This window comes from Thalassophryne amazonica, chromosome 13 (assembly GCF_902500255.1).
Source record: "Thalassophryne amazonica chromosome 13, fThaAma1.1, whole genome shotgun sequence".
Taxonomy (NCBI): domain Eukaryota; kingdom Metazoa; phylum Chordata; class Actinopteri; order Batrachoidiformes; family Batrachoididae; genus Thalassophryne; species Thalassophryne amazonica.
In genome coordinates this window covers 43061502-43076751 of record NC_047115.1, presented here as the reverse complement: position 1 = coordinate 43076751, position 15250 = coordinate 43061502, and the positions used below count along the sequence as shown (strand labels likewise).

General features: G+C 40.8%; 3 protein-coding genes across 3 annotated transcripts in view; 1 reads left to right on the top strand and 2 right to left on the bottom strand.

The window, feature by feature from the left end:
- adam8a (ADAM metallopeptidase domain 8a) overlaps positions 1–1854 on the bottom strand; it is a 30221-nt gene extending 28367 nt beyond the window's left edge. Inside the window, exons 1-3 of the mRNA XM_034185250.1 lie at positions 1569–1854; positions 1379–1485; positions 1225–1298 (exon numbers count right to left, since the gene is read on the bottom strand). Of these exons, the coding sequence (XP_034041141.1) occupies positions 1225–1298; positions 1379–1485; positions 1569–1614 (227 nt within the window). The 5' untranslated portion in view covers positions 1615–1854. The remainder of the gene's footprint in view (positions 1–1224; positions 1299–1378; positions 1486–1568) is intronic.
- A 1714-nt stretch (positions 1855–3568) lies between these two features.
- znf511 (zinc finger protein 511) lies at positions 3569–11405 on the top strand. The gene is made up of 6 exons (XM_034185304.1): positions 3569–3869; positions 3938–4014; positions 6768–6969; positions 7150–7274; positions 10748–11011; positions 11215–11405. Exons 1-6 carry the CDS (start codon positions 3696–3698, stop codon positions 11285–11287), a joined length of 915 nt encoding a protein of 304 aa, XP_034041195.1. The 5' UTR covers positions 3569–3695; the 3' UTR covers positions 11288–11405.
- Positions 11406–13230: 1825 nt separating this feature from the next.
- msx3 (muscle segment homeobox 3) lies at positions 13231–14498 on the bottom strand. Its single transcript, XM_034185305.1, has 2 exons — positions 14030–14498; positions 13231–13844 (listed from the first exon to the last, which is right to left on the bottom strand). Exons 1-2 carry the CDS (start codon positions 14445–14447, stop codon positions 13435–13437), a joined length of 828 nt encoding a protein of 275 aa, XP_034041196.1. The 5' UTR covers positions 14448–14498; the 3' UTR covers positions 13231–13434.
- Positions 14499–15250: the final 752 nt, after the last annotated feature.

Sequence of the window (15250 nt, the reverse complement as noted above, 5' to 3'; positions counted from 1 at the left end):
ACAGCTGGAGACTTTGTTGGACTTTTTCCCTACCTCTTTGATAAGTACTCACACTCCTGCACTTACCAGTTTTCTGATGAGAGGTGGAGGTGGTTTTCCCACCATACGAGTTGCTGGGTGCAAACGCACCCACATCTAACTGTTTTTGTTCCCCGCCAGCAGTACCAGATCCGACAAGCGGAGGCAGTGGCCACCTGGGAGTTCGGGACTTGGCGGCTCCAGTATTCCTGGGGTTCGGTGGCGGAGGAAATCGTGTGGTTCCGGTTCTGCTTTGGACAGACGTCTCTTATCTTCGAGCCTGCCCACGTGACACATTTTGTGAATTGACTTCATTGCCTACTATTGTGATCTGCCGTGTTTGTTGTGCTTATTCACAACAGTAAAGTGTTGTTATTTGACTTCCTCCATTGTCCGTTCATTTGCGCCCCCTGTTGTGGGTCCGTGTTCCTACACTTTCACAACAGTAGCCCATATGGGACAAACTTACTCCAACTTTCATATTTCACAGCACGGCAAGAAGACTGGAGAATAATAAGGAGGATTCGGTGGTTGCTCCCCTATTGACTGTCTACTGGTTGTTAGCGCAGGCTAGCAACTTAGAGAACCCTGATTTTCGTATCATAACAGAAGGCAAGGGAGCATAAATCCTCTTCACCAAAGGAGTGCAAACATGAACGGAAACAAGATTGTGACTGAAGATGGCATAAAGTAATGTGGAACCTCACCAGTAGATGGCACTAAATCCTACATACTGTAGTTTTAAGTTGTTAGCTCATTGTGAAGGTGAAAATCCTTCAAAGCCCTCCAGATTTTAATTAATATGTCCTTGTTATATACTCTTTAAACTGGATATGTACAAGATTACAGTATTTGTTGGTTTTTGAGTTGTTGCTTACAAAAAGGTGGCTGGAAAGTACTAACCCACCCACTGCTCCACATTTATACAGCGTATGCAGACTTTAAAGGAATAATATTACCACCAATTGTTATTATTTTATGCAAGCTAACATTGGTCACAGGTGTCTTCAAATCTAATAAAATTTGTGGTTAGATATGTACCTCTGCAATATACATCACATAAGTCTAAAACAAGCCATGTCAGGGATAGATTTTGCTTAAACCGGTTGTGTCTATGTGTCTGCACACACACACACAGAATTCGATTGGCTTCAAAACCCATATTTAACTGTAAAAGTTAAATTAAAAACAGATTTTGCACAATACCTGTTTCTCTCCAGGTGCAAAGTGAGGTTCTGTCCTGCAATTGTCAAAGAGTACCGAAGAACATCAGGGTAAGTCTGCAGAGACAGACAGCAGACATCAGAGCAGTGTTCCAGAGTTCTAACATAGTCCAGGTGAAATGCCAGATGTGTCTTACCTGCGGTGCAGCATCTGTACTGTGAGATGAATCCTTCAACCTTTGAGGTATCACTGTCTGGTACTCCATCACATGAGGTAGAGTCCACACACTGCCACCTATTAGTTCTGCATGAAGAGAGAGCCAAAGCCAGAAAGATGGTGAGGCAAGGAAGGAAGGAAGAAAGAAAGAAAGAAAGAAAGATGCCTACCCCAGGAAGAAATGCATATCCACATGAAATATGTGGAGGAGCTCATGTTGCTGTGTGGGACTGTGTGTGAATGTCTGAAGGAAATAGAGTCTGAGGACCCTGATCTCTCCGCCCCTCTGTGTCTGGTAATATCCTGAAAATTACCATTCAAGGCTGAGAATCATCATGAGTCACAGACCCAGGCACAAGGGGGGGAGTCTCCGAAAGTCTAGATTTTTAGAGCTCGTGTACAATTAGTAGGATTTATGTTTAATTAAAAAACCCTAGGGGTGAGGGGGGATAAAATGCTTGCTAGAAACTTCTCTTTTTTGTCAGATTGTATTTTCATTAGCTGCAAGACCTTTGACTTCCCTAACAAATAACAAATTAACGCAAATGCCAGAGCTATGTATCTATATATCTAAATATTGTCTTAATAAAAGACAAATCTGCGGTAAAATGTCTTTATATTCAGTATTGAGAAGAACTTCATGTGGCACACTGACCCAGAAGCCGAAAAGGGATCTTTGTCGCCACCTACTGGTCTAAAGGTCAGCTAAACCTGAAAGTTAATATTTTAGTACTTAAAAAAAAAAACGCAGGAATTGAAGGTTAAAATGTCTCATAAAAAGTCTGTAGGCATGTTGAGTGAGGCATATTAGAAAGTGTAGTCAAAAATATGTTTTAAAGCTTCTTTTTATGAAATTATCTGTACATTGTTTTCAATGGTTTCAAGACCACAGATTGTGATAACAAAAATAACTTGTTTAAACGTTAGAATTTAAATCAGAGCAGCCTAATAAACAGCAAAAATTCAAACATCCAACATTAAGTAAACCTTTGCTTATAGTGTCAAGGTTAAGCCCAGATATATAGAAGGTATTGTGCATTTTGTGATAAAAGCATGAAATTTGACACACATATTCTAAATTAACTAAAGTTTATTTTCAGATGTGGAGGTATCCTGGAGCTGAACTCTAATGACCTGCAGGGCTCAATGAAGAATTACACAGGGGTCAATGCTCCAATCATACTGAAAACTATACCATATTATTTGTCTGATCATAACTATTCCAAAAAGGTATCATTTGGACTATTTATGACTGAATGTTATGGAGTTATGGGGTAAAAACAGCAAAAATGGTGACAAAGGTCAATTTCAGTTTGTACACGGGTCAAAAGTTAAAGTTGGTCCAATTTTGGTAAAAAGTGATGAAAACTATTGGTTGAGATAACAGGATTAATAAATAGAATAGTTTTGACTGTGTTGAATGTTTGGTCTCCAAAGTAAAGGTCAAACAAGGTCGACATCCATTGGATTCTATGACACGTGACATGTTACCCCACAACATGATAACTACACATGACATCCAACATTAGAGTCAACAATTATATTATATAGCATCACAGCGTCTTTCTTTATTATTAATGTGACTGTTGCTCATTAGTCATATTTGCCTTTACAATTAATTATTTAGTGTGTAGTGTAAATAAATGACGTGTATGTTCTAGAAATGGAGTGCCTTTCTATAGCGTTTTCCCATGTGATGTTCAAAGCACTTTAAAATGATGCCTCACATTCACACACTCACACACTGATGTCAGCATGCTCTCATCCCATCAGCTGCATACCAGGAGCCATTTGGGAATTAAGGACCTTGCTCAAGGCACTTTAGTGAGTTTCCTGTCTGATGGGGGATTGATCCTCTGGTCTCACCCCTGCCTCTCTCTAACCTCCAGGTCAACACCTCCCCCTTCAAATTCATCATGTACAACTAACAGTCCAAAACCACTCCAAATATTCAATTTGTAATGACAGCAAATACAAGCAAATTGAGCACATCCTCATGAAGTGTGACATATTGTCTTTCCTTAATGATACACAACTTTAATATACAAGGTTTATCAGATGACTTCTTTTATTTTTTAGTCCTTTTTGATAGCATTACAAGTTTTATATACACACTCCTGCCCACTAGGTGGCGGTGGTTTCTCTTTAACGATGTGTGTCAACCACTTGAAAGAGAGGAGAAATAGAAACCAAAATAAAGTAACCGCGACGTCAGCAACTTCACCAAAAAATCAAACATGAAAGATGCTGCAGCCTTTTAACCTAAATGTAAGAAAGAAATGTGAACATCTGACACGATGTTGCAGTCAGAGCCTGTTGGACGCTTCACAGACGGAGCCATAAAAACGTATCTGAGAGGAGGAAATACACCGGAGGAGGAGGAGGTGGTGAGGAGGAGTAGTGTGGAGGAGACTCCCTTTAACTTCACTCCTCAGCTCCTCCACCTGCACAGAGACCACCGCCTGTTTGAGGTAAAACACGGAGACAGAGTTATGCCACTGTCGCGTTGCTGTGGTAACGGCGTGAACTGTGTTTTCAGGACGGGGACATTCAGAGACACATGTACCTGCAGGATGTCTACACCTCAGAGACACAGGAGGACACACCTCAGCTCAGGTCTGCTGCACAAATCACACGGTCACCTGCACGATGTGTCCAAAATTTACAAAAGTGGACGTTGCTTGAGGGTTTGGATTCGTGGGTGATCCTGTTGGTTAGATTCAAGAGGTGTAAAGAATCGTCAGATCTGGTCCTTGGTTGAATCACAACTGGTCCATCCCCAAATCTCTAAATAAACCATCTTAAGGCCCGGTCACACGGCACTAACGAAGGACAACAAAGCCCAAAGGAAACAAGAAATCTGGACTTTTGTTGACTTTCGTTGGCATCATTTAACCTTCGCGCAGCTTCGTTCCTGCAGCTGGCGTCAGGATTTTTAAACGAATGCCACCGAAAACCTGAATTCATCCATATTTCGTTTTACGGTTGTTCTTAATGTTGTTCTTGATGTTGTTTCTTATCGCTTGCTTAGTTTTTGTAGCATTACTGTTTAGTTTGACTTCGTTCGACCAGCGGAATGTTTTCACACAGTAAAGAAGCCGGTTTGTGACTGCTGCTGTGGAGGAGAGATGCAGCTTCTCCGCGGGTGGTGCTGGTGTGTGGTGTGGGGCTTCTGCCGCTGCGTGTGATGGGGCGAGTGCGGCTGCTGTCATGCCGTGGTGTTGGTTGGCCAGGAAGAATTTGTCGGCCTCCTCCGCCACCGCACGGCAAACCGGGATCTTGGTGTTGCCCAGCGCTGCTCTCGCCTGAGGAGGGAGTTGCTGCACAAAAAGTCTGGAGCTGCAGTATTCTCTCCAAGAACTCTGAAGGCCGGGCTTGCTGTCCTCCAGCGCGGGCGGAGAGAAGAGCCCGCTGGCCCTTTCAGTGTCTGACAGTTCAAAAGTTTTGAGGAGGTGATCCTTGATTGCTGCGGGGGGCTTTGCAGGAGCACGATCAGCGTCATTGCCATAGAGCTGCTGAGGGCCGTCACAACATAATAATATTTAGTTTAGTTTGCGGTGAGCTCTCAGCGCGAGCTGCACCCCGGTTTGTGCAAACCAGGCGGCAGTTTACAGAAGTATTACTTTGAGCATCAAGTGTGGAAAAAGTTTCAGCAGCAGCGGACATTTACATGTGAACAGCTTTAATCCACAGAGATGTGACATATGAATGCAGAAAAAGTGTGATCGCAAATGGCTGTATTTCCTGAAAAGCGTTTCAGTTTCTGAATTAAGTATGAGACAGTCCTTTTGTGCACGCATGTACGTGTGCTACAACACATCCAAACACTGAATGCATTCATCCAGAATGAATCAGCTGGAGAGAAGGTGAAGCACGTGCGTGCGTGCCTGCGTGCATGTGTGTGTCTGATCCATGTATGCAGTGCCTGTGTGTGCGTGATCAGAACTGGTAATCGAACCTGCACATGTGCATGTGACTGACTGCTTGATCACACAGCAGCAGCCCGGTGATCATAAACAATAGGACAGCTCTCTCTCTCTCTCTCTGTCTTAATCTCAATGCTGAAACAAGAGACAGGAAGTTTTAAGTTTGCTTGTGACTTTAAATAGTAATATTTTCTACTTTTTTGAGGGGACACAGAAGGACTCTGAACTTTGCAATCTGATGTTCACAGCCCTGACAAGGAAGCGGTGCTTCCCGCTGTACATCTGAAAACCTGAGTGCCGTTTGCTTTACCGTTTTGAGAATGGAGCGCATTTCTACAATGCAAAAAAAAAAAAAAAAAAAAAAAAAACGAAGGCAGGAGTGCGGCAAGGGCTACAGGCAACAGTACGCATACATTAAAAGCAAACATATGCAGCTGTAAGCAAATCTCCGAATGCAATGACATGCGAAAAACGCTGAGTATGTGCACATTTCGGGTGTACAGACAGCAATTAGAGTTTTGGTATTTGAGAAATATTTGGCGTGCTTGGAGTGTGAATTATTTTTGGTAGAGTATTTAGCGTGTGTGGTTAGTGTGGTGGTGTTTTTTTTTTGTTTTTGTTTTGTAAAAATGAGGCCTCTTATGAGTGTTGAGCAAGCGCTTCAGTTTTTTTTTTTTTTTAATTGGAGCAAGACGGAGCACGCAGCGTGTCATCAGTCTGAACCAGACAGTGAGGATTCTGATAATGAAGGAGATGATCCCTCTTTTGTTCTGGACGAGCAACCAGAGCAGGTGGATCCACCGATGTGCGCACAGGTCTCCACAGTGACGTGCAGCCAAGGGAGGCGGGTGAGGCACAGCCTCACCTGTCATCATGGAAAGAAAAAAATGTAAAATATTTATTAGCATTTATTATCTGAAGCCTGTAAGAACGGATTCTGGTCTGGTTTATAATACCTGAAGCCTGTAAGAGCTGGTCCCAGCTGTATTATACCTGAAGGCTGTAAATTATCTTGGTTCTGTTTATTATTCCCAAAGCCTATATTAGCTGATGCTGGTCCAGTTTATTATGCCTGTAGCCTGTAAGAACTGACGCTGGTCCAGTTTATTACACCTGAAGTTGATCCCGATTCAGTTTGTTATGCCTGGAGCCTGTCAGAATTAATCTTGATCTGGTTTATTATACTTGAAACTGATCCTGGTTCAGTTTATTGTACCTGAAACCTGTAAATCCCAGATTAGGCTACTCCTAGCCTTTAAGAATCTGCAACATGATCACTGACTTTTGTCTGATTGTTGGGCCTATCAGGATTACTCAAAAGGTTTTAGCTGATCTTCACAGAAACCTGGTATGATGAGAATCCATTATAATACCCATTAAAATGTGACCAGGATTAAGATATTTCTTTTTTCTCACTTCTCCTCTTCTTGCCTATCCTGACAGTGTGTCTGAGTTTGCCTGTCACATCACTGGGTGCAGTGCAGTTTTCAGCACTTTGGAGGACTATGAGCATCACTATAACTCCCTGCACAGGCAGGTGTGCTGCTCCTGCCACCGCTCCCTGCCGACTGCACGGCTCCTGGACATCCACATTCAGGAGTGGCATGACTCGCTCTTCGCTATCCTTGCACAGAAGCAAGATATGGTGAGTCAAAGAAATCCTGTACAGAGGAAGTCAGGCTTCTGAAGAAAAAAAAGAAACCCTTTGTAAATTGTGATGGTTTAATCTTGAACATAGCGCTGTGCATGAAGTGAAATATTTGATTTGTCCTGTGAAGAATGGGGCTTCTATGACAGATTTTTCCTGATCTTTCATGTCTTTCAGTACCAATGCTTGGTGGAGGGCTGCGGACAGAAGTTCAGGACTGTTAATCAGAGGAAAGACCATCTAATACGATTTCACAAGTATCCTCCAGACTTCAGATTTAACAAAACCAGAAAAGACAAAGGGTAAAACTACACCTAAGTGACCATAGCCACTAGATGGCAGCAAAATGCATGTTGAGAAATAGTGTACTTCTCTGGTTCTCACTCCTGATCCTCAGGGACCCCTGCCCTTCACATTTTCCATCCTGCTCTATCCAACACTGATAGGCTGAATTTTGTGTCTTCCATCTGTTGATTGGCTGAACACATTTGACTGAACTGATTAGCTAGCCCGACAACTGGCCTGAATTAGGCTGGACACCTATCTCTCTCTCCTAGCCTGTGATTGGTTGGCGGCCGAGACAATGACGTCAGCGTTGGTCAGCCTCACTTTGGTCACATTTGGCAGTGTGGTGCGAGTGCTGCTCTCCTATTGGTCATTTAGGAGTGTGAATTCCTAGTTCTAAATGGCGCCCAGTATCCAGCCTAATTCATGCTGGTTGTCAGGTTACTGATTATCAGTGGTGGTCACAGCTCTGCTAATCCGCCTACCGCTAATTATTGAAGATAATGTTTTCATTATCGGATTAGCTTTTCAGATAACTTTGAAAACCATCATCGGACCAATTATCTTCTGCTAAGTTTTGGTCCGATAATTTTTAGTCAGCTAACATTTTTGCAGACGTAGCTTTTTGTAGTAGTAGTAGTAGTAGTAGTAGTGCACAGTTCTAGCCTCTACAAACAGACAAGAGCTAGTTCACTATTATTTGATTTCTTTGTGCAAATGACATCGTTATTCAAGCATTCAAATGGCGATTCCTATCGCCACACAACTCTAACCACACACGAGAACCTTTTTGGCAGTTCTTGTTATTGAAAGAAACCTTGTCTCCCTAACTGGATAGAGTTGTGTTGTCATCACGCGTGCACTTAGGCGCTGTCTAGCGGGATCTTGAAAATTTCTTTCTTTTTTTATACAAATGAAAAAAAATGACATATTTTACAAAAGCACATTTATTTGTAAACACCAACACATGTTACATTGATTCACTTGTGTTGGTTTTTACATAGAATGAATGAATCAATCAATCAGTATGAGTGGAGGCTTAGTTTACCCATAATTCCCTCTGGGCATCTGTGTGTTAATGTTCAAATCTTCAGAATTAGTGCATTATTTTAAAATGAACAGATATGTGTTATATAATACTTTGTACAGTTTATATTAATGTAGTTATTCTATCTGGAATAATTTTATTTATAAAGCAAAACCATAATTCAAACCTGCTTTCCATTTCAAGACCTCTGCCTCATCGCAGGACCACTGTATCCTGTCAGGGTAAATGATGTTCTCCTACAGCAGGGGGCAGAGTGCACAAAGACAGAAGCTCTGGCTTATTGGCTGTTTGAGTTTGTGATTGGCATTGGTTCTGATAGAAGCTTTGGCGGTGTTTAAACTCAAAATCAGCTTCTTAGTAGCTGAGAGTGTATTTGAGGCAAAATTGAAAGTTATCGGTTTATCTGTAGCTTCCGGTAAGTTTTTAGACAGTTTATCGGTTTAGCATAAAAAAGATAACATTTCAGTTAGCTGATTACCAGTTATCGAAGGTAACTTTTTGGTTAGCTGTGCCCACCACTGCTGATTAGCTAGCAAGGAGAGGTGAAAAATGCACAGTTCTGATGGTTCTCAGTACTAAAACTGAGAACCATCAGAAAACAGCAGTTTACTTTTTTCTTGTAGTAATACAGTTTATTCAAAAAATCCAGCAAAAATGAAATGTTTAGATTCTATGTAGACTTTTATATCTCAGTAGACATAGTTCTGGTTTTCTTCTGAGCTAACACGTTGATTTAAGTCCTGTTGGCACTTTCACGGGTATGCATCCCTGAAACACAGTTTGAAACCGGGCTATACCTTGGAAAACTTTAGATGGTCTAGGTTGGTGTCTGTTTTGAATCAGGAGACCATTGTGCTGTGGTCTCATTTTAACTGTGAGAGAAATTTCAAGATGTTTGAAAATTCCTTTTTTACCTCTGCTAACGAAGTTGGGTGAAGATTATGTTTTCACCCCAGTTTGTTTGTGAACAGTCTGTAACCCACAATTTTTCATATATCGTTATGAAATTTGTACACAGGATTCATATCCTGATAGGCAAGAGCTGATTCAGTTGTCAAAGGTCAAAGTCAGGAAAAACTTGGAAAATTGAAAAAAATCCCTGTCCCTTGACATTGAACAAATTTTCAAAAATTCATAACTGTGTCAAAAAAGATTTGAGAGAGTTGTGTAGGATTTTATCCTTTATCAACTGACAAAGTTTGATCCAGATTACAGATTTTATGGCCATTTCAATTTAACATTGAAAACCCCATTTAATGTATATTTTACATTATATCTTAATCAGACGTGCCCTCATCACTCTCATATTTGAAAGTGAGGTGTGGACTGGCAGTCACTGTTACCTGAAAAACTTTCATCTGGATCTGATCCGGATTGTGGATTTTTTTTTAGACATTTGAATTTAATATTGAAAAGCGCATTTGGTGTACATTCTGCATTATATCTCAGTCAAAAGTGCTTAAATCACTCTCATTTTTCTGGTATGGATTTACCTACACCACCAAAATTGGATGGAGGTTCAAATTTTATGCCTGTTTGTCTTTCTTCCAGTTATCAGTCAGAAACCAGTGACAAATTGTGCATAGCAAAGATAACCAATGTTCTGTGAATATTATCTGAAAAATAATTAAAAGACTGAAAAAGTTGGAAAAAAGTGACATCACAAAATAAAACTTTGATTCAAATGCATGAACTAAATACATACTCCTGACATTTGATCACATCTAATTTCGCTTATGAAAAGCCACGTCTAACAAGACTTTGACCTTGAAAGTTTTATCCAAGATAAAATTTTGTGGAATTGGAAATTAGCGTTGGCGGCGGTTTACGCTCTGTGAGCGCAGTGCTCTAGTTTCTGTTGTGAACTTCCATGAACCCCATAACTTTGTCGTGTATGTCATTGTAAAATCATTTTTCCGAAGCAACAAAGTTGTGCAATGGTTGTTTTTGCACATGTCACATTTTACAAGTCTGCTGCCTTACGTCATGAAGCTGGCTCACACAAAACATACAAAAGAATTTGTTTCTGTCTTTAACAGATAAATATGTTGTAATTTCATGTTAAAGATAGCCTTAATACCTTGGAAATAGCTGTTGGCTGCTATATTAATGTACCAAATGTCATTTAGGACACCTATAAATATTCGTCTTGGGACTGTGACTGTGTGCATAGAAGCTTTAATGCTCTGGACAAAACTTGCACTTAAAACAGCTTAGTACACATTATTGTGACATACGTCACAGAAATCTATGTCTGAACTCATGCTTGCTGTGACGCACAGAACTGGTCTTTAGCTACAGAAACCTCTCATGGCTTATCGACCTGAAAGTGGCTGATTTGTTTATGTGAGACAAACTGGATGTTCTGTTTGAAAGAGACATTTGCTGGAAATACGTCAAACATGACTCCTTTACATGATTTGTCTTTGTTTTTGCTAACAGAAGCAGAGAAACGGTCCAACCACAGAGAGACACAGCTATGGAGGTGACCGACGACGTGTGTGAGTCCGAGGACATTTATGAAGTCGTGTGTGATGTGGCGTCCACCCAACAGGAAGAGGAATCCATGGAGACGCCTGTTCCCGAGGATGAAGCCGCTCCCCTTAATGAGTCTGCATCTGCTGAGCAGCATTCAGATGTTTCTCCTGCAGTTCACAGCACTGCGAGCTCCGCCGCTACACCTCTGAAGCCAAGATACTCCTATAGGTTAGTCATCAGACCTGATCAGAGCTCAGCCTTCTGATCTGTCCCTGCAGGTTAACCAACGTGCATGAAAGGTTCATGCATGCAGTTGACAAACCTTTATGAAAGCACTGTATGATTGAAGTGTTGGTGATATTTACTGTTTGTCTTCTGTAAATGGTAATCATAATGGATAATGTTGATCAGTTGTGTTGTTCTTTTTTCAGGGTTCCTGCAGCTGTGTGCTTTGGTCACGGCTCCATCCGTGGCTTCAGAGCCCCGCGTGGGAGAAGAAAATGAAACAACAGAATGGAACTCCATTTTCTCTTCATTCAGATATCAATTTTATTCCAATGTTGTGTCAGTAAAAATAAAATTGACTTTGCTCAAAGTGTTCTTTCCTTTTAAAATATGCATTTTTTTTAATGAGCGTTCAAAATAAAGTAGCATAAATGTTCATTGTCGCAGGTAGAAGCTGTATTACTGATAGGAAGTTGAACAAATATTAAAAATGCAAAAATTGTGCATTTAAAATATCAAGGCAGTGCTGATCAGTGCTCACAGGGGTGATATGGAAATGTTATAACCCTGTAGAAGAAAACAAGAGGTGGAAACATGAGAGGAACTTCAAAATTTGCATGATATATTTTAATAATAACTGTACAAAACACACACACACACACCAGTCAGATATAAAAATGACTGTACATGAAAAAGACTGATGGTGTAGATCTGCCACTTGAGTGCAAAAATATTTGATAGATCTAATATTGCTTTTGTAGCCCCAGACTTAAATGAAACATTTATTTTACATGTTCCTATGTAACATTTGAAGGATAATGGCTAGTGTTTGACATTTAAAATTGTGTTGAATTTAAATTATTTTGAAAAAAATAAAATTGGTGTTGTTTGGATATTTTATTTAATATATTTGTGTCCTAAAAGACAGTCATTAGATTAAATAAGGCCAGTGAATATTGAACATGCAAACATGGGGAGGGCAATGCAGTTGTGCACAAATTACGTACTGTACTTCAGTGGCATCAACTAAAAAACAAGCTTCTTTGTACAAAAACCTCTACACCAATTATGTTCTTTAAGCTCAAAATGGAAAGGGGGAAAAATTGACAAGATGAACTAAATTAAAATATAAACCATGAAACATTGTGTATATGTACGGGCATGGTTTAACGCAAATGTTTCTCAACTAAATGACTTTAAGGAAAGTCAGGATGGATACAAGAACATATCCAAGTGAACTGTTAACAAACAGAAAATGGACATTGAATTAAGATTATGTTGTAGAGTTGTTGTTTTTTTTTTTTTACTTTGAACTGCATAATTGCAAATTAAATAAATAATGAAGCCTGTTTCTTTTTTATTTGATTTGATGCCACAAAAATAATGCAAATTTGTAGGAATTTTGAAATAGTTGTGGGCAACTTTTTTGTTTGCAGCTCTTTTGTGCCTTTTTGCCAGTTGTTAAATCTTTGGGATTTAGCACAATAAAAATTAGATTGATGCTTCATTGTGCTGCCCTCTGCAATTTTATAAACTGTAGTTTTTTTGTATAAGTATTTTATTGCCAAATAGATCAAAAACTGTAGAGAAAACTTTAACTCAGCTTCAACTGCAACTTCAGATTTATAATAACGGGCATTATAAGTTTATAATAAGTTGTTACAGATGTGATTTTTACATGAATTGATGTTTGTGGGCTTTTTAAGCTTTTGAATGAGGACAGCTCTTTAAAAATTCTAAATCCTTCATTTTCAAGGTCATAACTTGCTGCAGCATATAACCAAATTTCTGTTAAATAATTAAAATTGTTTTAAATTATTTATAATATCGGGATCTGAACGGAATGATTAATATTTGTATTTTCTTCCTTCCAGCCACAATGAAAAACAACAATATGACATTTATTTTAAAAATAGTGTGAAAAGCCCCTGAAACAATCCTGGAGATTTAATATGAACGGCAACAGGTCTGATCTGTGCCATTTAAGGTTTTAATATTATCGGCCTACATGGATCACTGTAATAAAACATTTTAAATAAATGGAGTTGCGACGGAAAAAGTCACAATATACAATGTTAAACTTTATACCCCAGCAAAAATGAGGTAAAAATATCATTTTTAAAAAAGGGAATATCTCAACAGAATAAAAACTGCGTATTAGAAATAATTTACAACAGCGCGAATAGAAAATAATCACCCATAAAAACTGGAAAGTTTAAAAATTAAGGCGGATTAGTTTATTTTAAATCAGTTTATAGAAATACTCTGAATGGTTAATAAACTAAAAAACAAAAACATTCATCTCATCAAACATTCATCCCATTAATTCCACTTGTTTAAAAGAATCATTCAGATTGGTTCAGATTTATACATTTTTGGAGCGTGGGTCATTTTGCGTTCTAGACGCAGTTCAAAGTGAGCCAGGGTTACGAAGACAAGTAGTACATCCCATATGGTCCGCCGAATAGTCCCGGTATGGGTAAGGCGGGCCGCGGTCCGTTCAGGGCGCTGTAAGGGTGCGGCGCGCCCATGGGTGCGCTGAGGCTCAGCGGAAAGGCGAAGGCCGGCAGCAGCGGCTTTGCAGCCAGTTTCAGCTTCTCCAGCTCGGCCTCCTGAAGTCTCTTCGCTTTGGCGCGGCGGTTCTGGAACCAAATCTTGACCTGGGTCTCCGTGAGGCTGAGGGAGCTGGAGAATTCCGCTCTTTCGGCGATGGAGAGGTACTGTTTCTGTCGGAACTTGCGTTCCAGAGAGAGGAGCTGGGCGGTGGTGAAAGGAGTTCTGGGCTTTCTGTTGTTCTTGTGTTTCCGCAGGTTGCACGGGGACGGGCTGGAGAGTCCTGCAAATGAAAAGCGATTAAAAAAATGAATAAAAATCTTAAGAACGGTGCAGGGGAGACCTTGAAGCCATCTGGATTTTGAGGGATTTCGCGGTCCTGGAGACACTTTTTAAACGCACCAACAATTTTTAAAAACTTAGAAAATTCTTACAAATGTGTGAAAAAGTGTAACAGCTTGCACTCACTTGGAGGGGAGGCGTAAGGAGTTTGGCACCACGGGCTGTGCTCCTGGTCGCTGAGGTCCACCGCTTCTGGTTTGGAGAGATAAGGACTCCTCGGTGACGCACACTCGGCCTCCGCCGGACGGGAGTGAAAACTTTTCACCGGCGTTCTGTGCGAAATGAGTGAATCCACGCTGAAAGGAAGCTCTGTCCTTTTGGTTTTATATCTTCCAACAGGTGGCAGGTCCAGTCGCTGGTCAGGTTCCGCGCTGGCCGTCCGCTCGTTTGGAGAGGTGCCTGGTGATCCTTGCGCAGGATTCATTACGCACAGCTGAGGTGCCATACAACCAATTCCCGGCGTCGATCTCTCCGCTGCTGCTGTTTTCGAGTTTTTCCACTTGAGTAAAGTCGTGCAGCTGTAAAGATTCATCCAATGCCGCATGCAGCAGCAGCAGCAGCCTGGTAAACTTGACTTTTTACGCACGGACTCGCCTCTCGCTCACTCAGCGCCACAACTTGCTCTCTCATGTTGTCGCCGGCCTATCGGTCTGTTTGTGTAGCCACGTGACAGCATGCAGGGAGGCTCTGATAGGTCAGACTCGTAATAGGCGTAATAGGTGCATCTTTTAACATGCACAATAACCAAAGCAAAAAATAAACACAGACAGGCCCAGCAAGTTGGCTGTGATAGTTTGTTGGTAATTGCAGCTGTCCAGGGCCACTGTTTGTTTGTTTTTTGTCAGAAGGATATCTGAAATTGGCATGAATTGATTTCAGTTTGGGTACCATGAAGGATTAGTGGTTAGCACTGTTGCCTCACAGCCAGAAGGGCCTGAGGTCACTGACAACCTGGTCCTTGTGGAGTTTGCATGTTGTTGTGTTTGTGAGAATTCCCTCAGAGTGTCCCAGCTTCCTTCTGTTTTTTAAGGCATGCAGGTTAAGTGGAATAGAAACTTTAAATTGACTGTAGATGTATATTTATGAGGAGGCCTGTCACTTCCACAACATTAGGCTCCAGCTCCCCTGTGACCCTTTACTGGAATAAAGAGGTATAGAAAATAAATAAATTAAATGTGGTGGGAAGGCTTTGGGAAGAAGGGGTGACTCAGTTTCGATCTGGATCAAAAGGTGCATATCACCCTGTGACCTTTCAGATTTGAGATTCGACCCTGGTCCCTTAGATTTGTTAATCAAAATCACAGACTTCTTCAACCACACACCCATTGATCCAGTATCCTGTGAATC

What these genes read in the sequence shown, in the direction of transcription:
- znf511 (XM_034185304.1), top strand. Translation starts at nt 3,696, where the DNA reads ATGTTGCAGTCAGAGCCTGTTGGACGCTTCACAGACGGAGCCATAAAA. An exon ending in AAAACCAGAAAAGACAAAGG is followed by an intron (nt 7,275 to 10,747) that starts GTAAAACTACAC and finishes TTTTGCTAACAG; the next exon opens with AAGCAGAGAAACGGTCCAAC. An exon ending in AAGCCAAGATACTCCTATAG is followed by an intron (nt 11,012 to 11,214) that starts GTTAGTCATCAG and finishes TTCTTTTTTCAG; the next exon opens with GGTTCCTGCAGCTGTGTGCT.
- msx3 (XM_034185305.1), bottom strand. Translation starts at nt 14,447, where the DNA reads ATGCGGCATTGGATGAATCTTTACAGCTGCACGACTTTACTCAAGTGG. An exon ending in TCCTTACGCCTCCCCTCCAA is followed by an intron (nt 13,845 to 14,029) that starts GTGAGTGCAAGC and finishes TTTCATTTGCAG; the next exon opens with GACTCTCCAGCCCGTCCCCG.